The sequence below is a fragment of the Mizuhopecten yessoensis genome, unplaced genomic scaffold, assembly GCF_002113885.1.
Source record: "Mizuhopecten yessoensis strain PY_sf001 unplaced genomic scaffold, ASM211388v2 scaffold7725, whole genome shotgun sequence".
Taxonomy (NCBI): domain Eukaryota; kingdom Metazoa; phylum Mollusca; class Bivalvia; order Pectinida; family Pectinidae; genus Mizuhopecten; species Mizuhopecten yessoensis.
In genome coordinates, this window is record NW_018407191.1 from 1,387,507 (window position 1) to 1,412,781 (window position 25,275).

The following is a 25,275-nucleotide window of genomic DNA, read 5'->3' on the forward strand; positions in this document are numbered from 1 at the left end:
TGTAATATCGTTTTAAGCGATTTATATGATGAAGATATAAACAATATTTGGTCGAAAGTATCTTCAGATAGTGGGGATTCAAAATTGTACAAAAGGTCATAACACGGAAGTTGTTGAAATAACTTCATTATCACAATATATATATATAATTGTTGCTGAGCATGAAAGAAAATAGATAACTACACAGATGCTACTGGGATTGACTCAAAGGTGCGACCCCACCCTTGGCGACTTCGCCATTGGGTAATCACTTTGAAACGTTTGATATCACCATCACATAACCATAATTGCTGAGCATAGAAAGATGAGCATCATCGTCCATTATAGGAAATCTGCAAGAATGACAACCATTTCTATTGATAACAGTAAGGCTGACAACCATTTACATTTTCATTTTATTTCACATTCAATTTTCTTATAATAGCATGGAATGTGTTTTCAGTAGCATTCAATAAATACATAAATATGAAAATGAATGTTTCATGTAGATAAGTGTATTTAGGTAGTAAAAACATCATGATATTGGACGGAATGCAGCTTATTTTGCCATGGTAATGTTTGAAAACAGAAAGTAACACTGGTATACTAAATAACACATCCACACTCTCCCTAACACACAAGGCACACTTTTAGGCTTAGTTTTACAAATTTTGAACTTTCCTTCATTCTGTGGATCAGATTTTCACCAAAACATTCTTGTGGATTTTTCGTAAAACAATTCAAATGAAATTGACAAAATAAGAAATCAGCAATACGAAAGACAAAAAAATAAATAAGGAAATCTTCATTTTTCATTTTTTTCCATTGTTGTAAAATTAAGATCTGATTAATTTGATCAAAACAAAAATGTTGGCCTTATTGACCCATTCACCCCTAAAGTCACTCTTGAACCTTACCAAATTAAAGGCTGGGGAAGTCCAGTTTAATTATGTAGGGGTGAATGAGTTAACCATTAACATCTCATCCACAGCTTTAATGCCTTTCCTATTTAAATATCATATCCAGTCACAATTGATCATGTGACTACCTGTATAAAGAGACCACCTGTGTTAAGTTACCACCTCAAATGTTCCCAATAACAGTGATACAATCATGAACTGAACTTGTATTCAGAAAAATAAAATGCGTTAAGAGACCATTTTTTGATTTCTTAGTAAGAGTGGTATCCTTATACAGGTTTGACTATTTCATTTATCATTTCACATTTCGTGGGAAATAAGCCCATGCCTGGTAATAAGCCCACCATATCTATTGCATTTATGTAGAAATGTCAACAAATTCTATGTTACTCTCCTTTAATAAGCCCGCCCCCTATCACTAAATCGACTACAAATACTGGCAACAGTTTTTAGTAAATATAACTTAAAGTGTTGATACCACCAACTATTTAAACCTGACACAAAGCAATAGTTTGTGATACCATGGCAACTGGCAACCACCCACTACTTGTAAGGAACCACTGTTTCCCAAAACATTATTCTAATCATTGATTTAGAAATACACCTTTCTGCTCTGGAGCAGTTTCCTCAATCAGGAATAAGAAGTTGAGGTATGAATTTGAGTTACATTCAATGGTATAGTCTATGTTTTCTTTGCACTTCTACTTGGAGCTGGCAAGAGTAAGATTCAGGAGATAATTTTCCCACACCTAAACATATGTAACATACTCATTTCCCATAGAGAGCACACCTTTACTATCATGACGTCACAACCGGATGACAATGATATATATGAACTGAAAGCCCCATCTAAATGTCATTTGACTACTATTGTGATCTCGTCATTACTAACTGAGGCTTACTTTTTTGTCTATCTTTTTTTCTCTATGGGTTGGGGCTTACTTCCTGTCAAATATGATACTCATGAAAACAGGATTCATTGCACAAGATTTTGCTTTAAAGGAACAGAGCATTTAAAACAACTTAAAAAGCATCTTTTCCGTTAATTCTGCCAAATATATATGAATTCTAAGCTAATAGTCGTGCAAATGATGTCACATTGTCAATTTGATAATCTCTTGATCAGGGAAATTTCATTGCATGGTTTTATTGTAAAAACTTCACATGTCTTTGAAACTGTTTTGTTTAATGAAAACAATTGTCCTTGGCCACGATTTTCACTGGCAAGTTGGGTGTTTATCCAGAACTTAAGTCTTCTCAACAAGGACAATGTCTCACCTTCAGCATGACACTTACTCCGGATGATAGTTTAGTCTTAAAATCTTTCAGTTTGCTATTTTTGCAGGATGTCAAGCTGCAAAACATCATAAAATTTATATTTGGTTTTCCTATTAGATCCTGAATATCATCAACTGCCAGAACTGCTCTGGATCACTTGTCGTATTCTTTCAGCATCTGACTTCAACTGTTCGTTGTTGGGATCTATTTTCATAGCAGCCTCGTAGTCTTGTAGTCCTACAAAGCAGATACATAATTATCAAATATACTTATATCAAATTAAACTATTAACTCAATGGTACATCAATTTATCAGTGCAATCAAATATAAGCTCACCAATGTTTTCCTTCAGTGAAATATACTTTGGATAACAAGGATGCAGTATAGTGCTGTATATAAATTAGCTCATTAAAAACACTGGTAAAGGAATTCAATAAAATTTCTGCTGAATCAGTAAATTTATAATAAATGTAATCAATCTAATATTTACTTTGAAAAGTTGCTTTTTTTCAGTTACAGATTTCGCACATTTGTAGTTAGAACTAGGGGTAATGTATTTGCCAGGCCCAAAGGAAAAAATATGTTTGATAGATTTTATTTTTGCTTCTTTTTGTTGTGTTCTTACTAATTAATTATTACAATGAAAATTCAGAACATCAAAGAAACAACTATATATGGAGAACAACTGTTTAATTATCTTTTATCACAAAAGTCCAAGATATTGCAAAAAGTATCAGTAGCAAATAAATACCATATTTTCCAAGGTAAGATATTTACATAAAAGTTTTAATATTTTTTCATGAATCTATAGAGTCCTGTGCCTCAGATAAGGGTGTGCGAGGGGTTCAACTCTCAACAACTTGAATTCCACACAGATCATGAAACCCATCATGAACAGCAATAATCCAGACACCATTAATGAAGAGGTCTGATGACAATCCTGCCAGGTTTTTGGCAGACATATTGCCTTTTTTCTTTCCCTGAGTATCTGAGTAATACAGCAAACCCATTTAGCTTCAACTGAAGGTAACAGGACCAGGCTTTGCTTTACATATACTGCATACCAGGAAATGTTTGCCGAAATTTTACTTTCGCTTTTTTTGTCCTCCACCTTGACAGTGAATAGTAGTACACAGCATACCATATAGTTACAATAGCAAAAACTGCTGTTTGTGTTTTACGTCCTATTAACAGCTTTTGATGGTCATTTAAAGACGTGCCAGGTTTTGGTAGTGGAGGAAAGCCAGAGTACCTACAGAAGAACCTGCTGCCTGTACATAGTGACTGCCCCACGTAGGCCTAAAACCTGCAACCCAGGTAGCAAATACCACAAACAAACATATGAAGGGCATTTACCATGGGGAAAATACTGATTTTTAGATGAAGGGCTAAAACCGACCTGGGGCAAAAAATTATCTGTTATACTGTAGCTGCCAAATTAAACAAACAGCATCTGTTCCTCATGAAAAACATTGTATTTGTTATCAAAATAGTATGAACAATGAGGGGGCTGCAGTGGCAGAGTTATTAAGGCATCTGACTGTCTATGATCACTAGCCCTCCAGCACTGGGTCGCAGGTTCGAGACCTACATGGGGAAGTCGCCAGATTGGTAGTTTTATTCTCCAGGTACCCTGGTTTTCGGTACAACTGAAACCTTGCACGTCCTTTAATGACCATAGCTTTTAATGGACATAAACACAAATAAACAAACAAATAACAATGAGTTAGGTAACAGAAGGTTCTATGTATCACTCACCTTCCACATACATCTCGAGCTCACAGAAGGCCGTACCCTTCCTGACGAGGGCCTTCACACGACTGGCAGCATTCTGTGGTACGGGTGGCAGCAGTAGGTCCATAGCCTGTTTCACACAGACAGACAATCATCATTATAATAAAACAAGAGGCCCAATGGGCCTGCATCGCTCACCTGTTATTAATCTAACACTTGTAATCTTAAGATTTCATAAGAACCTATTAAAAGATTTAAACATATGACGCCTCTGACCTTGACTGTCGAACAAGGAACATAAGGTTGAAAGTGGATCAAGGTCATTCATTTGATCTAACATGGTAGTCCTTCATTCCAGCATGCTACAGGCCCAATTTCAGTACCCTGGCCCTTTTGCTTATTGAAAAGAAGTCGCTTGAAGATTTTACGACATTTGACCCCTGTGACCTTGAAAGTTGGTCAAGGTCATTCAGTTGAACAAACTTGATAGTCCTTCATCCCAGCATGCTACAGGCCCAATATCAGTACCCTGGGCCTTTTGGTTATTGAGAAGAAGTTGTTTGAAGATTTTAACATATTTCAACCCCTGTGACCTTGAAAGTTGATCAATGTCATTTATTTGAACAAACTTGGTAGCCCTTGATCCCAGCATGCTACTGGCCAAATATCATCTTCCTAGGCCTTTTGGTTACCGAAAAGAATTTGTTTAAAGCAAAAAGTTGACGACAGACGACGGACGACGGACGGACGGACGACGGACTCCGCACCATAACATAAGCTCACTTGCCCTTCGGGCAGGTGAGCTAAAAAACTGTCAACAGGCAATTTTTGGCAAATAATCAACTTATTTATTTATTGGGGATGTATCAATCTCTGTATTTATATCTTGATAGAGCTTGTTGGTGTGTCTTTTACATGAAAATCATCTAGCAGTCAAGTCTACGTATAAAACGCATACATTTATACAGATATTTTTATTATATATTCTTCAACCAATGCTATCGATAAAGTCTTTGCATGTTATGTCTAGATAATAATTAAAAAAATTGTCACATTGAAAAACAAAACTTGAACACCTATTTGCACAAAGTTGATAAATGTTTAAATACTTTTTCGACAGATATGCATGCATTCATAATAGAACTGATGACACCACTGGTTGCCACTAAAATGTGTTGAGCAGTTATTGATTGGGTCTTTGGTTAACAGCCTCAGCTCTGAGTGTTACTCTTATCAAGGATGTTTACTTTATAAGTACAAATGACACAGCAGTTGATGCCCGGAGCTCAAGATTATAATGCGGCTAAAATTGATGAAGCCACTAATCATGATGCCACTTATTGATGGAGCCGCTGATTACAATGCCACCAAAATATTACATTTATAATCATAATATAAAATGTACATACCTTGCTGCAGTCCTCTATACATTTGAAGTAGTTTCTCAATTTAAGATGACAAGCTGCACGATTTGAGTACAAGCTATTTTAAAGTTAAGGGTGGTGGTATAGGTCAAACCAGTTCAAATCCAAGTATTTATAGATACGTACGTGTGTGTGTGTGTGTGTGTGTGTATAACAGATTGACTAAACAAATTCCAGAAAAGATAACAAATACAGATTGCTCATATGGGATTAATAGAATCTCTCGACCCCAAGGGGGTGAAACTTTCTTTTTCTCTTACCCTGTTCTCCCATTGTGTATCATATACAAATTCAGGGTTGATGTGACATTGATAAATTGTTGACGTGACGTCATACCATTGTTATAAAATAAAGGGAATCCCTGCCGCCTCAACCCTAGGGTGAGACAAGGATATCTCTAACCAGTAAAAGTGCGGATTCACCTGTCCTGGGTAAGAGAAATGTGTATCTCACAAGGGTGCACTCAAATATGACATTAACTTCTATTACATCACAATCTGATGACAATGTTTCATTATGACGTCATAATCCAAAGTCCATGGAAAAGTCTTTAAATGACTTTACAATTGAAATCTTGTCACCAACAACCAATACCAACTCGCAGAACGAACAATTATTCCACAGACTTGCTATAAATGTTTAACACGCTTTTTCAAATTTCAGGTATACTTACTAGTATCTACTATATACCATAGTTTTTTCCTCCTATTTCCAAATATGTTTTTTACTTACCTGTGTAAGTTTTCTATAAATTTGCTATAGATAGTGTTGTTATTGCACTATCGGTGTCGTGTTATTGTAAGTTTTTCTCATACCATTATATCCTGGAAACACTTTCATTTGTGTCCGGGTTTTTCTAAAAATATGTATGGGTCAGAGTAAATTATTGGTCCTTAACTCATTCACCCCCAAACATTTCATAATGAACTATTCCAACTTTTGAATTGGAGGAGTTCAACTGTGTCTTCAGGGGTGAATGAGTTAAAATCTCCATATGTGTCCTCATTGCAATATTGATCAGAATACACTTGAAATAGGACCATTTAAGAATTAACGTTTAGATAGGTAACAGTATGCATATGTTTGACCAATAAAAGGATACCCATGCATTTTGGGATTCAGTCGGAGAGCATGTGTATATGCATTGATGGCACTCTGGAAGTTCCCGGCCTGGAAAAATCCACTGAAAAAAAAGAGAAAACACAATATATTGATTTTTTTTCTACTAAAAAATATTACATTTGACACATGGAAGGACAAAGTAGTTACTGCAGTGTCTTATAAAACAACTTGTGTGCGGGTATACAAAGTAGTATGTCCAGATACAGATGAAAACCACATCTGTTCTTACTGTGAGCAGGAAACTGGGTTAAACTCTCAGGGTGTATGATCTATTAGGTTTTAATATCCTGAACAATGATAATGCTGTACAATTTCACCCAAATATAAAATACATCTGTACAAAAGGCACAGAAATGTATTGTTTCATTGTTTTCATACATCCTGAATATTGTCAAGGGTGTAAAATGTCGTAAATTTTCACCCAAATATAACAGGCATCTGTACATAAGGCACTATGCCATTTCTTCATCATGCCATTGTGCTAGTAGATTTTATATCATGCTGTGGGAATTTTCAAAATTTATCATAAAATATATATATGTTGGTCTAGTAGAATTTTTAAAAAATCTGCCTGTGAGATAGAGCATGTACTCTAGAATTATTAAATTGTACACCTTCAATTGTATTCATAATAAAACTGTTTCATCTGTTGAAATTAAAACAATTTATAGACCAGTGCACTGACTAGGTTAGGTGCTCAAGATTTTGAAGGAAACTTGAATACAGGGATTACACTGTATCAAACCAAGTAAAATAACTTTGTTTGTTTATACAGTAAAAATCCCAACAAAAATGCCACTTGTTAGGCCAAACATAGAAATACATGTGTTTCCTGTAACATGTGGGAACAACCTAGGGTAGGTAGGTAACACATTTTATTTTAACAAATAATTTTATTGGTTTATATGGGAAAGTGATCTTGACTTTAACTGTCCTTCTTTGAAAATTGCCTTAAAAAGTTTAGGATAGACACAAAAAATTAGTGTAGGTAGGGTGACCGGAACCGGAAAATATTTTTTGTTTGGCCTTATATTTTCCACCTCCTCTTCTTGCAATGGATATCAAAGTTTTCCTTTTAGCACTTTTGGGAACAATTCTTTCATACGTTTCACTTGATATGTTGCTAATTCTTTTTGCAAACTGAAAATAACTTACTTTCCCTTATCACGTAGAAACATGGGATTTCTCTCTTCCTCCGTTAAATCTTTATCTTGTAATTCCAAGATCTTTCTTGACTCTGCTTGTTTCTTTAGCCACTGTTAAAAAAAATGAAAATTGAAAATTCAGGAAAAAATTCTCATTAACACTTTTACGAAATTGAGTTTCACTTTGTCATCAGTTTTAGATATATGTAATTATATGGGGATATTTAAATGGTTTATTCTTATAATTCATGATAACAATTAATCTTTATTGAAATGTTATAATACGTATCATTATTTTTTCATATTATTCCCAACAAGTGATTGGCAAGAAGTGAATCACGTGTCCACCAATAAAAACCCATATTGACTTGGAGCGCGTGATTTTTGTTGAAGGACTGGGTGTTTCTAAAAATAGAATTATGATGTGTCTCCAAACGAACGCATCATCCCGCTTCCGCAGCTTTTTGCTATGTTTTTCTTTCAGATTGCTAACATTACTGTTTTGAAAATAATAAAACAATTGTAGCCTTTATCTTCGGTTAATACCTGGATTTATTGACCCGAGAAAAGATATATTGACCTCGGACAGCATCCTCGGTCAATATATCTTTCTCGGGTCGATAAATCCAGGTATCGACCTCAGCCAAAGGCTATAATTGAAAAATATCGTAGTAAAACTTGGCTCTTTTGTTTGCATGTGAGAAAGTTATAAAAGATGGTGCTACATCAGGTACAAAATTATTTGAAACAACCATGTATGCAAGTCAACAAACAGTTCCATAGTCTGTAAATTGGTAACAATATTCTGAAGTTGTTGGTTCATTTAGAGGCAGTAAAAACTGTAAATAGTTTACAAGGAAGTCAGTAAATAGACAAGCTGATGTACCTCGTCCTCCTGCGGTGTCTGTGATTCCCTAACTGGCGTCGGGAACACTCGAGCCGTGAAGGACACTTCAATCTTCCCCACCTCTCTCTTGGGTATCCCACCTGCTGTCTCCTCAAATATCATGGCACTCTTGTCTGCATCAGAAATAAAATCAGTTAAAATGAGGGTATGTCTGATTAAATTATCGTATTTATCCTGCAATTAGCCCATGCTTGGTAATAAGCCCACCAATATATTACAGTTAGGAAGAAATGCCAAAAAAGGTGTTTTCTTTGCCCATCTCCCTACTTTCAATAAGAGATTGTCTCTATCCCCTGGGCTTATTGCAGGATGAATATGGTAAGTAAAATAAAGTCTACGAATCTTAGAGATACTTTCAAACTAAGTTTACATTATATTTCTATTTCAAATTGCCCTCTGTTTTCACTATAGTAAAATACTGAGTATCTTTATAAGGTTGGCTTTGTCGGCTGTTAAATACTTTGATAATCATTGAATCATGTTTGTAAAATGTATGATGTCTGATGAAAGTGACAGAGTGCATAATAACATAAAAGTCATCAAAACATTAAGACAGAAATATTTCACTGGTTGTGCTATATGAACCTTTATGCAATATATATTTACCAACCAGAAGAAAATGTTTTGGAAATAGGGGATTTCACTACTAACTCAATAGTGATTTGTGTTTAAAAAATGTAAAGGAATTCTTCAATAAGAAGTTCTAGGAACATTTTGTCATAGACAGGGTCAAATGCACAACATAGTTCAAACGTGTCTTAAAAGCCATGTGAAAAATTATACTCACTCTTCCTATTCTTCCTTTCATTTTTCTTACGTTCCTCTCGGAGTACTGCATCTGCAGCTTTCTGCTCCTCGATGATTCTCTGTTTCTCCTATAGACAGATGGTCATGTTAAGTATTTATACAATTCAAAAACTACTAGCATTGTGAACCACAGGCTAGCTAAACTCCCCTCCATCCCCTCTGAAGAAAATCTGTTACATCAATTTTCATTTAAGAGTTAATAGATCAGGATTTGATTTCAACAAAATCTATAAATGGAAACCAGAAAGGGGGCATAACTGCTGTCAAGATGATGGAAAAAAAGGAGATAAATCAGAGATGAACTTGATTGATTGATTGATTGATTGGTTTTACGTCCACCTCACTACTTCAGGTGAACAACCAACAAGGGTATTGATCATGAGAACAAAGCTTCATAAATATTGATCAAGAGGGAAGTAGCAGTACTTCGTAATTGCCAAATCTTTTGAAATTTCCATGGGGGAGATTTCACATGCTCAAAATTAAAACATACATTGTAAATAAAATGTGTGTATGTACCCCCTAGAGACAAAATAACCCTTTAAAATGGCAAATTTTAAGTTGTTCTCTCAGATGTAATCATTAGATCTGAGAATATAGGAATAGTTTAGCAAATTCACTGGTTGAAACCCTGAATCTAAGGTTCCAAATTAGAGAGTCTCCTACCTAAAAAGAGAGGGTTGGCAAGTATGGACTACTTTGGAGAAAATGTATAGAAGAAAAACCAGAGAAGGGGCATAACTCCTTTAGAAGTAGTGGAAATCCAAAATAAATCACCAGTGCAAAACTACAGAAGGTACTGATGTCGTGTACCATGTGTACAAAAATATTGTAGGAGACGGTAAGTAGGAGTGCTTCAGACAAATATACATACGTATATTTATAAAGTCCATATGTAAGAGTATCAGAAAAAGGGGGACAACTCCCAAACAAAATGGCCAGATCAAAATTTTAATTGCAGGTGCACAACTTCAGATTGTGTTGACCACTTCAGAGGAGTTTTTATGATTTTTTTCAGAAAACTGTAGAAGGAGTTGTGTGGACAAGATTGTGTCTACAGAAAATCTGATTAAAATCATCTGTTACATGGCGTAGTACGAAGTTAACGAAGCCATGAAACATGATTTTAATCAGATTGGTCTACAGAGAGACAGACGGATAACCTGATTCTAGTATACCCCCTCCCAAATATGTCACAGGGGGTAAACTAATTCACATTTAGGCTTTGTTAAATTTACCTGCTATACCGAATTACATCAATATACATGTAAAGATTTACTGGTGTAAGCAGAGACGTATATAACACACAGTGGCTTTATACGTCTCTGGTGTAAGGTACCAACTTTACCTGTTCTGCCAACTGTTTTTGTTCATCTTTCCATCTCTCCAAGTCATCTGTAGCTTTCTTGATTTCATCTTGCTTTACTTGTTCAATTCTAGACCTTTCTTGTTCTTCTAACTGCAAAAATAAATAAACATTTACTTTCAGCATTTGTTCTAAACAATCATTGAATGACCATAAGATGTTTCTATAGGTAAAAAAAACAGGGTTCTATGAAAACGTACAGGTTCCTGAAGTCACCACCCGTTTGTCTGAAGAATGTCATGGATTTTAAGAAGGTTGGAACTTTTAAACAACTTTATTTGTTTGACCCTCTATCCCCTAAAGAACACTTGAACGTTTTCGAATCAAAGATTGTGCAAGTCCATTTTGAAAATGTAGGGGTGAATGAGTTGATGATTATGAAAAAATTGTAAATATGCATGTGGTTTTTTTTACTGATTTTAGAAACTTAATTAAAAATAATGTTAACTTTTCCTAAAAATCTTGGCTACCATTATACTAGCAAATGAAAATGCTATTAACGAAAAATGCGTGTGACTATCAATACTTTGATTGAAAATTAAGTCACCTCTACATCTTTAAATGAAAATATCTTGAAAAAAAATGTGTTAAATATGATTGCTTGGAAGCCACCTTGTTTATGTAATCAGACCCAAAATATAACATGCACAATATTCTTCTTGAGTAATATCAATAACAAGAATTGTATTAGGATGAAAGATGAACAGGCAATGGACCACAAGTGATAATCCCCAATACTCCAGGGATTATGCTCACTTTCTCTCTCTGCATCCCTGAAATATGTCATGATTGCAGGCTTAGTGCATAGTGCACCACCTTGTGGATGAGATGAGAAGACTTCAGTTTGATCATCTGATGTACATCAAAAGAATCTCTTGGTTGCTCAACAGTAAAATTGACAGGCTTTGAAGTTGATTGTTGTTCCTCTATAGTCTTCAAGGACAGGCCTTTGAACTGAAGACTACAGAGGCGCCTAATAATTGGTCAGGTTTTTTTTACCAATCAAATACCTAGCCATGTGCCTTCAATTTTGCTTTGACATATTCTAGGGTTGCAGAGAGTGAAAGTGAGCTAACCCCTTGAGTATCAAGGATGTGAATGATGGGTGATTTGAATAGCCCACCAACTGATGATGGGGGCTCATGTCAGTAAAAAAGTTTCCAATTCCTTTATTACAGTTTTTGACAGTGCATGGTACAGGGATCTTTAACATCAAGAGCTTGAGATGGACTTTTAAATGTTATTGAGGTCAAAAACATTTTTTTAAATTTATTTCATTAAAGAAAATAAATGGTTATATAAAAGGAGTTACTCCTACCCTCATCATTTCATTGAGAGCTAGTTTTCCATCCGTACGTTTCCTCTCATCTTTCTCTGACTTTTCTTCCTCTGCTCTGGCCTGACTTCTGACTAGAGCTTCCTCTCGCTTCATCTTCATCACCTCCTTGTTTGCTGGGTAAATAAAATCTATATTCATCACATAATATTCTCCTTTGAAAAAATAATAAATTTTACAGTATACAAAAAAAACACGAACAATTTCTTCAGTAGATCTAGAATTGCCTGCATTTTACTATTTGCTCAATCTCTATTTATTCATTACATAGAGCAGTTTAGCTATGATATTCTACATTATTTTGTCAAGCAGCAGACATTTTATGTATTTCGTTTATTCGTTTATATTATTTTATATTTTGTCCTGCAGTTCTTCCCTCTTGAAAAACTGGTTGGTAAATAAAACACAAGGGTTATTTCATTCAAACATTTACCTACCCCCAGACATTACATTTTAAAGAAAGATTAAATACTATGATATTTTTTACTTTTTTTTGTAACATATCTTTTAGCAGATTTCAAGCAACATTTGAACGCACAAATGGGGTTTATATTGAAATAAAATAGTTGAATGCTGTTTTTCAGTGGTTAATCTACCCTCCAAAATAATCTTGGATTCCACAACGGATAATCTTAAACACGTTATTGTCTCAGTCAACGCATACATTCAGTGACATAACGGATATGGAGAACTCTATTTGAAATCATGATGTAATTTACCATGTCATTTTCATCTTCGCTAGCCAAGTGTTCGCTCTGTTTATACTCTACTTACGTAGTGGAGTGTATACGAAGCGAACACTTGGCTAGCGAAGATGAAAAACTGGTTGGTAAATAAAACACAAGGGTCATTTTGTGTTATTGTTGATATTTTGGTTTTCTTGACATCACCGATACAACACAAACAGGAAAAGTCCCAGAAATGACATCAATGTTTAAAAAAAGTGACAAAATACCTGATCATTATTAACTCATCAAAAAGTCTTTCAGAAAATAAATTGATGAAAATGGTATCATAATTAATAATTAATATTGTGATGCAAACATGATATTTATATATAATTCACAACTATAGTGATAAATTCAAGCAGAAATCTGAAGAGTCCAAAGTTGTATCATTTTTTTTCATTAGAATTTCAGAAACTCTTAAATTTAAGAATTACAACGAAAAAATTATCACTATTATTTATAAATATTTGCAATTGGTTGAATATTTCGGATACAATTTAAACCTCTTGGCGTCAATGAGATGATCATAATCACTACAAGCCTGAATACTGTAAGTGTTGCTTGTTATCTCTGAATATGAATCAGAAAGGTGTATATCAAATAAAATAAATTAATTTACAGGTAAATGAACACATACTAAGTAAACAATTGTTCTTCATATTTATTTGGTTTTTGAGTGTACTGTGTATACTTACTAAAATCATCAGAAAACAGCTGGCCCCAAATGCCCGGTTCCTTTTTAAATATCTTGAAGACAACTGCTCCATTTCCAACTTGTGCTACACCCTTCCTGTCATCCACTTCAGCAAAGAGAAGGCACTCAAACAGATACGGAGGGCAACTCACCTAAAATCAGATGAAACTGGAATTGAAGGCCACATGCTTTGAATAATATCCTCTCCCACTGTCTAAATAAGAAAAGTTAGAAACAGGAGCATCCTCAATAAAATAAAATTTGATTTTAAATATCAATCCATATATACCTATAGGTACAGGGACATACTTGCCAACTCTCCCTATTTAGGAGGGAGACTCCAAATTTTAGACCCTAAAATTGAGCATTTTCAACCAGTGAATTTGCTAAACTATTCTTATATTCATAGGATATCCATGGACATTTCAAAAAGTTGGCAAATATGTCAGGTAAGGCCAAAACAATAAATTAGTCTGTTTTGGGTTGCATGGGCAAAAAAACAAGGGTAGGTATGTCGGATTCTTTTTGTTTTTTGTATATTTTTGTGTACTGTATGTGTGGTCATGTCATTATGACCCTACTATTGTATGTAAAACAAAGAATTACATAAACAAGGTTCATTTGGAGGCAAATTGTGCTCCATATGATGACATTTAGCGCCAACACGGAGTTGGAAGTCATTTTGAAAGGCAAGGAACCTTCTATTATTCGAAAATCAGCTGTGTTTTTTTAAAAACAAAAGTTTTGTTTTTTTTCCATCAAAAAGTTTTGGGTCGGGGGTAAAAAGCTAGGGTCGGTCGGGAACACTAAACAGACATCTTTTTTTTTGTGGCCTAAGGCATACCAAGGTTTCATATTATAATTGGTTAAGATATTAAGTACCAAAACATTGGACAAAAGAATATTCGAAAAAAGGTATGGTACATAACATGGGTCATGAAGATAACATTGATTATTATTTTCTCATATTATTCCCGACAAGTGATTGGCTAGGAGTGCATCACGTGTCCATCGATTAAAAAACAATATTGACTTGGAGCGCGTGGTTTTTGTTGAAGGACTGGGTGTTTCTAAAAATAGAATTATGATGTGTCTCCAAACAATGCACCGTCCCACTTCCGAAGCTTTTTTTTCCAGATTGCTTACATTACTTTTTTGTAAAATAATAAAACAATTGTAGCCTTTAACTTCAGTCAATACCTGGATTAATCGACCAGAGAAAAGATATATACTGCGTCCATGGTTAATATATCTTTTCTTGGGTTAATAAATCCAGGTATCGACCTCAGCCAAAGGCTATAATTGAATAGTATTGAATGAGTAATTGATTGCCAATCAGCCAATAACAAAGTTCTATTCAAAATGTTCTTAAACAGCTAAACTAAATGTTATATTTAAAGTATAGCAACATAACTTTGTTCTTGAAGTATCAATCTAGTATGAGTAATCTGATCTAACGCATAAAAAATCAAGAACACTGAAAATATGAAATCTCAAATGTCCAAAAATTAATGATTTTTTTTAGACACCCTCTACAGCTGAACTATGCATGAAGTAAACACAACTGACTGATATATGTACATGCACAGATAGCATACAGGTAATCAGATTACAGGTATCGGAGATCAAACAACTTTAATACCAAACTTTTTCAGCCATGGAATTATTACCTTTATATATTCTTCAGTAGAGAAAATATTCACATTATGAGACTTCACGCCTTTCAATGGAACGGTAATGAACACGGCGTTTTCTGTTTCGTCCCACGTGTAATCCCGAATAGCAAGCGGCATGTCTGATCCTTTATCGAATTTTTGATAAATGAAGATAAGATGTGTTGTATCACATGTAAATAATACACCGATATAAGACTGGAATGGCAGTTATTCGCAAAAGACGCTGTCCTCGCAGGAACATGCCAGAACATTGGCAGACATGTTGGATCAATTGACCAATCAAATTACAGAAAGCTATATATTCCACCACTTAAAATCAAGATGATATTTTGCCCGTTCCTACAAGTCGTTGTCGATGTAAACAAAAACAACACGTGCGATCCACACGAAATGTCTCATTTTGTCCTTTTTAACAACACTCAAAAGTATATTTCAAGACCACGATTTTTTTGCTGATTATTTGGACAAGATCAAACGACTCATCCCATTGCTAATTGAGTAATTCGATATTAAGTTATAATTCTCCGAAAATCTGAGTAGCTCTCTACTTTTCCCCCTATCAACGATATTCAACGATGTCATTCATGGATGGAAAATTTCATGAAATTTCAACAAAAAAGACAACACAAATTGTATTAATTGCATTAAATATAGCGTATAAGAACGATACGGTCATCGCAGGTCCGATGGTTGCCTCCTTGTTTAGAACATACTTTGTTTTCGGAAGTACTCGGATGTTATCCATTTTAACCCGTAATAAAAGAATATCTGGAAGTTGAAGAATGGTCACTATTTTGTCGTCCTAAAGTGTATTCTAACGTAAACGCTCAGGAATGGATGATGACGAAAAGGCTGGTAGTAAAGATCTTTTAGGAAGACTCACGGATAGTGAACTGAATGAATTGAAAGACACTATCACAAAGAAGCAAATATCGGCTTATGGACGAAAAGGTAACTAAAAGAAAAGTTATACTCACCTAATGATGCTGTAAAAAGTGAAAGTAGACCTATTCCTGGAAGTACATGTACTTACAAATAACAACGCCCCTGTTCCCATTATTTTCACTCTATCAGGAACTGCCTATTGAGTTGTTAGCCCCCAACTCCTGTAAGTCCAACGTCACCAGTGTTTTTTTCCTGTTTTAGGATTTTCTTTTTGTGAATGCGAAAAACCTGACACATTGTAAAAATAGTTTTGGTCAGCAACATTTGTTAAAACGCAGAAATAATTAAATCATGATATACTACCAAATGAACTGAATGGTAAAATAAAGTAAAGCAGATGACAATGGGTAGGTAAAGTGTACCAAACACGACACATGTCAACACTCATACAATACGATACAATGAACTTTATTTAACGTAGGATATTTAAAAACATTTAACATTAGCCATTAAAAGCTATTATTCCGACAAACATAAGTAAAAAGCATCAATTCAAGAAATTACATATATATAAAACATTATGAAACATTAACAGAAATTGTTAAGACATTAGTCTCCATGCAATGTTATAAGCTAAATATATGTATATGTAATAGGGGGAGGTCGGGAGAGGGTTTTGCATCCGTTGTCACTCTGTCAAATCCGTTTCGTGATCGTATAGTTTTTAGCAATGGTAACTAGTCGACAACTTCCCCCTGCAGTCCTCTCTAGACCTCGCCTCTTTCGTCAGGTTACAGACCTGTTTTCACTACAGGTTCGAACCCTGGATGTAGTGGTAATACCAGCAATTGATTCAATGACTCAACAAGGTGTTTAAAATACAAGTAACTGTTTATTAACAAGACGGAATGAATATATATAACAAGATTAACAACAGAAGATCATAACATTAGCGTCGAACAGTGACAGCTAATGTTAAGTAACTCAATTCCTATGTAAAACAATGGCCTATCCTGCCTAATAGTATTTCCAATACCAGTAAACTACAACCAAGTACCCCTAGATACCTATAGATCTACAGCGAACCACTATGTATCGATGTCTAAGCCCGAAGCCCCTGACTATTCATTCATACATATACGGTGGTTCCTATAGCACTATATACTGTTAAATCCAAGGAAAGATAACTCCACATAGTAGTTAGGTATTGGTACTGTTAGCAGCACCTTGGCCTAGGTTGCACTGTTAGCAGCGCATGAAGCGGTAAGGTTTACCTCACCTGAAGCTGTGGGTCGGTTCACCGACCCTGTCATTCAGTCAAGACACTGAGCAACTCAAGAACATGATCTTTTATAGAACTTTCCATTAGTTCCGTTTTTACGATTGGCCAAACCGTTAATGCAGAGTAAAGTAAGAGATGAAGCCGAACTTCCGGTCTCTACTTCCGTTTCCCGTCTCGTTAGGCACAACTAACCGATAACTTGCTAAATACGGCCAAGGAATTAGATTATCTAAGTCTGTGATACGGCTATGTAAACAAACAGACAGACAGAGAGTAGCGACTGATCCACAGGAAGCATACGCTGTAGAAAAGCCCTACCCGACCCATGAATATGAAACAGATATAAAAGAACAACGTCCTATTTCATGAGTAAAACTGCAGTGGTAATTAAGAATCAGTAAACAACTGAATCTCTTACACTCCTCCCCTCTTAGATCAAAGTAATATTTTTACTTCAAAATTTACTTTGTCAACAACAATAACGGAAAACAACATGTAATCTACTGATAACTACTAACTAATCTATCTGACTAGACTACAAAATGGATGGATAAAGATGAATTAGACTATACTTGACTAGGTCCAAGCATATAGGCATAACAACAAGGGGTATTTAGCACCATAATAGCATATCATCAATATCATTATCACCACAATCAAACATAACAGAACAACTAGTATATTATACTGAAAAAAACCACATTTAAGTTTGGCAATGTTCTTGAAGTAAATCCAGGTTTTATAAAGTTTGTTTCACTGAGAAAATAATTCTAGCCATGTCCAGGTTTTGTAAAGTTCCAAATGACACATAAATCCAAGGAATTGTACAAATGCATAACGCCTATTTCACAAATATTTTTAGTCCAGGAAATTTGCATAACGCTTACTAATGTCCGAATAGATACTCCATCTGCTCCCGGTCTATACCATGGCGATCTTCTAGGACTGGCTTTTGCCATCTTCTGGCTTCCTGGGCAGCCCTCCTCTCAGCCTGGATTTGAGTGGACCTTGCTATTGGGAGTCTTGGTGGAATGACATCCCCAGGGTCCCGAAATTTCTCGTTGGGCCTCTTCTTGATGGTGAGAGAGGCCTCAGGCACATGTCGCCTAGCGTGGCGCTGTGCCTTATTCCTGTTACGGAATACCATACGGCAGGCGTCACAGCCCACCAGAGTTTTCCTTGGGACGTGGTAGAGAGCCCAGTGGTCCAGGTACCTCCCCAGTCTGGGATACACCGCCGGTCCACACCCTGGAACCGGGCAAGCCATTCCACAGCTTGGGAATTCCTGGCGGACATGGACCTTCTGGAACTGTTTCAGCTCCTCAAGGTCCACATCCACCCTCAAGTCTGCCTCTGGAGTGCTGGCCATCTTAGTTAAGTCGTTATGGTTTTCCTGAAAAACAAAACCTATTTCTTTCTTCCATGTATCTATATGAACCCAAAATGCTACCAGTAACAACTAGGATTCTCTCCCAACTTTCTACCTAAATTACCTAAAGTACTTTAAGGCAACTAACTTAGGTTATACTACTATAAGTATATCTACAGGTAGGCTAAACATAACTATTTAATAATACCAATAATCCACCTCTGTATAACTACACTTTTTGGAATAGGTTATCTCCCTTAGACTATCATCTTTCTTTACCAAGTACTTGCCTAGTACTATAAAATAGATCTAAGTAGACATCTCCTGTGTCACAGAGTAAGTATACCAGTATAGTTAAGTTTCTATCTACTACATAACATTGTATTCATAAAAACAATAATAACTTTCACTGTCTATTACAGTGTAGAACTAGTTAGTATATGTGTATTTACATTTCAACTCTCACTAATCTACCTAGAGTTCCCCTTAGTATTATGGAGAATACAATGTTCTAGGTTTGACTACTCTTCCTGCTCTAGTTTTCACCTCCACTGGTGCAGTTAAATCAGGTTCATCAGGATTTTCCTCTGAACTTTCCTCACTAGAGGATGTGTCACTTTCATCCTTCTCTGGAGAGTTCAGACCTGAGGTGCTCAAACTCTGATTCCTTAACCAGCTTTTTGGAGGATCAATGCCCTCATATGGTTTAAGATGATCCACATGTACATGTATAGCTCTGGCTGTACTTTCCCTTTGTATTTTATAGGTGAGTGAACTGACCACCCCAACCACAAGATAAGGCCCAGTCCAACCTAAACCTAATTTCTGGTTCACCTTTGGAGGATACCACCGCCACACCCACATGCCTGTCTCATAGCCCCTCCCTTTCAACTTATTATCATGATATCTTTTCTGGGATGTAGCAGCTGTACTAAGTTGTTGATTAGCAAACTGAACATTTCTCTGCATGCTATCTTTCAACCACTCTACATACTCTATTGGACAGGTGTGTCTTGTTCCTGAAGGATTCCCAACCATTAAGCCTAGGGGACAATAGATCTCCCTGCCTAACATCATTAAATTAGGACTACATTTTGTACTCTTATGCTCAGTGGTTCTATAGGCCATCATCAGATAGGGTAACTGATCGTCCCAATTGGATCTATCCTCATCTACATACATAGGCAGCATTTGTTTTAATGTTCAATTAAAACGCTCGACTAACCCATCTGATTGAGGCCTGTAGGGTGTAGTTCTAGTTTTGTTAATACCCAATAACTTGCAAACCTCTGCAAACAACTCGGATTCGAACTCTCGACCCTGGTCTGAATGCATTTGAGTTGGGCACGCAAATCTACTGAACACTTCTGATACTAGTTTATCAGCTACTGTTAATGCCTTGTGATCTGGTAAAGGAAAAGCTTCATTCCATTTAGTGTAGTAATCTCCTAACACTAGTATGTACTCATTCCCACTGTTGGTTATTGGCAATAGACCCATTATATCTATGGCAACACACTCCATAGGAGCACGAGCTTGAAATTGCCTTAAGGGAGATTTACCCACACCTGGCCCAGGTTTACACCTTGCACATAAGTCACAAGATTTGCACCATCTCTTAATGCTTTCAGTCATGCCTGGCCAGTAAAACCTATTCTTTATAGCTTCTGTGGTACGATCCCTCCCAAAATGTCCTGCGGTCCTATTGGAATGTAGGTGTTCAAATATGGTGTCCCTAATTGCCTTAGGTGTGATCACTAACTGCAAATAGGTCTGCCCATAGCCTGTCTCTTTCCTGCGATAGAGTAACCTGTTTTCTAACTCTAAATTTCCCCATTGTAATCATAGTTGCTTGGAATCTGAGTTGAGATATACGACATCTGATTTTTGAGGTTTTTCCGAAGAATTCTTAATTCTACATAATATTGGACCTATCCCCTTGTCTGTTTCTTGCATCTCTAACAACTCGTCTCTAGTCCATATAGGAAGCCAATTAGCTACATTCTCATCATTTTCTTCACCTTCCCCCTGACTGTCTTAATTCATCTGAATCTATACCTATAGGGTATAAAGGTAGCCTCGACTGTTCACAGTCAATTGGTGCTTCCTTTTGTGGAATCAGTACTGGCAACTGTTCACAGCCGCTCGGACTGTTAAAGGCACCCCCACCCATACCTTATTCATCAATATCCACCTGACAGTCTGGACAGCTTTCATTCTTACATTTCCTGCTGGGTCTACGAGACAAAGCATCCGCATTCCCATGTTTTGGACCTGGCCTGTACTGGATTTCTACATCATAGGTTTCTATCACACTAAGCCACCTAGCTAACATTCCTTCAGGGTCCTTGAAGTTCTTTAACCATATCAGAGGAGCATGATCTGTCCTCAAAATACAACGACGCCCATAAAGATAATGCCTGTAAAACTTGAGGAATACCACTACGGCTAACAGTTCCCGCTTAGTGGTGCAGAAGTTTTGCTGAGCCCTATTTAACGTGTAACTCCCATAAGCTAGAACCCTTTCTATCTCATCTTCTTGAACCTGTGATAGGACTGCCCCTATTCCATTGGCACTAGCATCAGTGTCTAATATGAAAATACCCTCAGATTGTGGGAAGGATAGAATAGGTGCCGACACAAGACACTGTTTAAGATTCTGGAAAGATTGCTCAAAAGCCTCATTCCACACAAACTCAGCATTTTTAGCTCACCTGGCCCGAAGGGCCAAGTGAGCTTATCCCATGCCGCAGTGTCCGTCGTCCGTTGTCCGTCGTCCGTCAACTTTTTCCTTTAAAACACTACTAGTCCTGAACGGCTCAAAGGATTTTGACCAAATTTGGCGGAGGGGCGGGGCCCAATAGGGGAAATAGAGTTTTTTTTTTCTCCTGCTATACATGTGAAGGGATTTAAAGCAAATGCAGTCTGAAGCATGATTTGGGACAAAAGAATCAATTTTGTATAAACTGAGGTGTGTGGGCCCCCTTCTAGGGGCAGATGGGTGAGGCCCATTAGGGGAAATATAGGAAAACATCAAAGATCCTTCTCCTTTTGTACCGATGAAGGGATTTTGACCAAATTTGGCGGAGGGGCGGGTCCCAATAGGGGAAATAGAGGGGTTTTTTTCTCCTGCTATACAAGTGAAGGGATTTAAGCCAAATGCAGTCTGAAGCATGCTTAGGGACAAAAGAATCAATCGTGTTTCAACTGAGGTATATGGACCCCCTATTACCAATACCAGTAAACTACAAGCAAGTACCCCTAGATACCTATAGATCTACAGCGAACCACTATGTATCGATGTCTAAGCCCGAAGCGGGATTTAAAGCAAATGCAGTCTGAAGCATGATTAGGGACACAAGAATCAATTTTGTATAAACTGAGGTGTGGGGGCCCCCTTCTAGGGGCAGATGGGTGAGGCCCATTAGGGGAAATAGAGGAAAACATCAAAGATCCTTCTCCTTTTGTACCGATGAAGGGATTTTGAACAAATTTGGTCTGGAGTATCATTAGCCACAGGGTTCTCAGTTTTGCTTAAAAGGAGGGTATGGTCCCGCTGGGGGCAGAGCGGCGGGGCCAAAAAGGGGGGAAAAAGGGAAATCTTTAAAAATCTTCTTCTTCTCAACCAATAGAAGGTTTTTGACCCAATTTGTCCTAGAGCATCTTTGGACAAAGGAGACTCAAGTTTGTATAAACGGAGGGTGTGGCCCCTCTGGGGGCGGAGGGGCGGGGCCCAATAGGGGGAATAGAGGATTTTTTTTCTCCTACTATACAAGTGAAGGGATTTAAGCCAAATGCAGTCTGAAGCATGATTAGGGACACAAGAATCAATTTTGTATAAATGTATAAACTGAGGTGTGTGGGCCCCCTTCTAGGGGCAGATGGGTGAGGCCCATTAGGGGAAATAGAGGAAAACATCAAAGATCCTTCTCCTTTTGTACCGATGAAGGGATTTTGACCAAATTTTGTCTGGAGTATCATTAGCCACAGGGTTCTCAGTTTTGCTTAAAAGGAGGGTATGGTCCCTCTGGGGGCAGAGCGGCGGGGCCAAAAAGGGGGAAAATAGGTAAATCTTTAAAAATCTTCTTCTTCTCAACCAATAGAAGGATTTTGCCCCAATTTGTCCTAGAGCATCTTTGGACAAAGAAGACTCAAGTTTGTATAAACGGAGGGTGTGGCCCCTCTGGGGGCGGAGGGGTGGGGCCCAGTAGGGGAAATAGAGGATTTTTTTTCTCCTACTATACAAGTGAAGGGATTTAAACCAAATGTGATCTGAAGCATGCTTAGTACATGTGAAGGGATTTAAAGCAAATGCAGTCTGAAGCATGCTTAGGGACAAAAGATTCAATCTTGTTTCAACTGAGGTATATGAACCCCCCTCTTTGGGGCAGATGAGTGGGACCCATTAGGGTAAATAAAGGAAAATATTTTCCCTTCTGTACAAATGAAGGGATTTAAACCAAATGTGATCTGAAGCATGCTTAGTACATGTGAAGGGATTTAAAGCAAATGCAGTCTGAAGCATGCTTAGGGACAAAAGAATCAATCTTGTTTCAACTGAGGTATATGGCCCCCCCTCTTTGGGGCAGGTGAGTGGGACCCATTAGGGTAAATAAAGGAAAATATTTTCCCTTCTGTACAAATGAAGGGATTTAAACCAAATGCTGTCTGAAGCATGCTTAGGGACAAAAGAATCAATCGTGTTTCAACTGAGGTATATGGACCCCCCTCTTTGAGGCAGATGAGTGGGACCCATTAGGGTAAATAAAGGAAAATATTTTCCCTTCTGTACAAATGAAGGGATTTAAACCAAATGCAGTCTGAAGCATGCTTAGGGACAAAAGAATCAATCTTGTTTCAACTGAGGTATATGGACCCCCCTCTTTGGGGCAGATGAGTGGGACCCATTAGGGTAAATAAAGGAAAATATTTTCCCTTCTGTACAAATGAAGGGATTTAAACCAAATGTGATCTGAAGCATGCTTAGGGGAAAAAAACTCAGTTTGTTTAATTTGTATAAAAAGGAAAAGGTGCATGTGAGGCCCAATAGGGGAAATAGAGGGAAATTGGGACATAACATAAAAACTCATTTTCTTGTTGTCTTTCCCACCAAAACAGATTTATATGTAGTTCTTCTTGCAACTTTGTTTCTTGTACTCCTTTGATAAACCTGAATGGTACTCAGCAGGTTTTAAATTGAAAAATAAAATACCAGGTGAGCTATTAAGGCCCCTGGGCCTCTTGTTTCTAGTTATCTCTAAGTTGAAGAAAGATATCTCAGAGAAGTTTTGACAAAGCGCCTGTAATAGCCCACTAATCCAAGAAAGCTGCGTATATCAGACCTGTTTGCAGGTCTTTGCCACATTTCTATGGATTTGGTTTTCTCAGGGTCACATCGGATCCCTTCCCTGGACACCTTATGTCCCAAAAATGTCACTTCCGTCTGAAAAAGTCTACATTTCTTTGGCTTAAGCTTTAAGTTAGCTTCTCTAAGTTGAAGAAAGACTAGTTGCAGGTTTTCAAGAGCTTTGTCAAAATCATCTCCAAACACTATGATATCATCTAAATAGCAAAGGCACTTCTTCCACTTAAGAGGTCCCAGGAGATTATCCATCAATCTCTCAAACGAGCGGGAGCATTACACAAACCGAAGGGCATAACATTAAAATGAAACAACCCTAAATGTGTACTAAAAGCTGTTTTCTGCTTATCTTTCTCGTCCATCCCTACCTGCCAATACCCACTAGCTAAGTCTAGGGTACTAAACCACTTAGCACCACTTAACGTTTCTAAGGTATCATCCATTCTAGGTAAGGGGTAAGCATCTTTTTTAGTGACAGAATTAAGCTTCCTAAAGTCTACACAGAACCGGTAAGAGCCATCAGGTTTAGTAACTAGACAAACAGGACTTGACCATGGACTATCACTAGGTTCTATGACATCCTGTTTTAACATTTTATCTACTTCCTGTTCTATGATCTCTTTCCTAGCCAGAGGTACTCTCCGTGGTGGAATCTTTATAGGGGTAGCATTATTTGTCTCTATCTTATGCTCAGCTAAAGTGGTCCTACCAAAGGTGCCATCTTCCCCTACAAAGATATCCTGAAACTGTTTTACTAAGAGTTTAAGATGCCCTTTCTCCTGAGCGTTCAGATCTTGGGAACTGTTTTCTATGAGGGTTTCAAGATGTTTTGGGAGCTGACCTCCTAAGTTCTTAACTATCCCAGTACCCTCGGTACCTATAACCTTTGTTACCCTCCCTACAGTCCCAATCACCGACTTACACTCAATCGTAACATCTTCCTCAGTAATGTTCACAACTGACAGTACCACTCTATCTGGACTAGGTTCTGCTATACTTCTGGCTATCAATAACCCCTTTTCTCTCCACTCTGTTCTAGGCTCTACTAAAACTGTGGTTTCCGGTAAGTGACCCTCTGTTTTGCACTCTATTAACTTTTCCGAATGAGAAGGTATCATAATTTCCTCACATGGTCTTATAAGAGCACAGTTTAAAGTTTTCTGCGTGTACAGTCTAAACTTTCCTTTACTTGTCACTAAAATGTCTCTCCCTATCTGCATTACACCGTCATATTTCCTGAGAAAATCCATCCCCAGTATCC

The 25,275-nt window shown here is 37.1% G+C and overlaps 2 protein-coding genes across 2 annotated transcripts in view; one reads left to right on the plus strand and one right to left on the minus strand.

The window, feature by feature from the left end:
- Window positions 1-833: 833 nt before the first annotated feature.
- LOC110454256 (dyslexia susceptibility 1 candidate gene 1 protein homolog) lies at window positions 834-15,399 on the minus strand. Its single transcript, XM_021503681.1, has 11 exons — window positions 15,111-15,399; window positions 13,442-13,592; window positions 12,001-12,134; window positions 10,665-10,775; window positions 9,297-9,384; window positions 8,489-8,622; window positions 7,613-7,713; window positions 6,438-6,518; window positions 5,321-5,393; window positions 3,936-4,041; window positions 834-2,414 (listed from the first exon to the last, which is right to left on the minus strand). Exons 1-11 carry the CDS (start codon window positions 15,231-15,233, stop codon window positions 2,308-2,310), a joined length of 1,209 nt encoding a protein of 402 aa, XP_021359356.1. The 5' UTR covers window positions 15,234-15,399; the 3' UTR covers window positions 834-2,307.
- Window positions 15,400-15,851: 452 nt separating this feature from the next.
- LOC110454231 (uncharacterized protein C3orf38 homolog) overlaps window positions 15,852-25,275 on the plus strand; it is a 20,081-nt gene continuing 10,657 nt past the window's right edge. The window contains exon 1 of the mRNA XM_021503639.1: window positions 15,852-16,067. Coding sequence (XP_021359314.1) covers window positions 15,950-16,067 — 118 coding nt within the window. The 5' untranslated portion in view covers window positions 15,852-15,949. The remainder of the gene's footprint in view (window positions 16,068-25,275) is intronic.

What these genes read in the sequence shown, in the direction of transcription:
- LOC110454256 (XM_021503681.1), bottom strand. Translation starts at nt 15,233, where the DNA reads ATGCCGCTTGCTATTCGGGATTACACGTGGGACGAAACAGAAAACGCC. An exon ending in CTACTGAAGAATATATAAAG is followed by an intron (nt 13,593 to 15,110) that starts GTAATAATTCCA and finishes ATCTGATTTTAG; the next exon opens with GTGAGTTGCCCTCCGTATCT. An exon ending in AGACACCGCAGGAGGACGAG is followed by an intron (nt 7,714 to 8,488) that starts GTACATCAGCTT and finishes TTTTTTTAACAG; the next exon opens with TGGCTAAAGAAACAAGCAGA.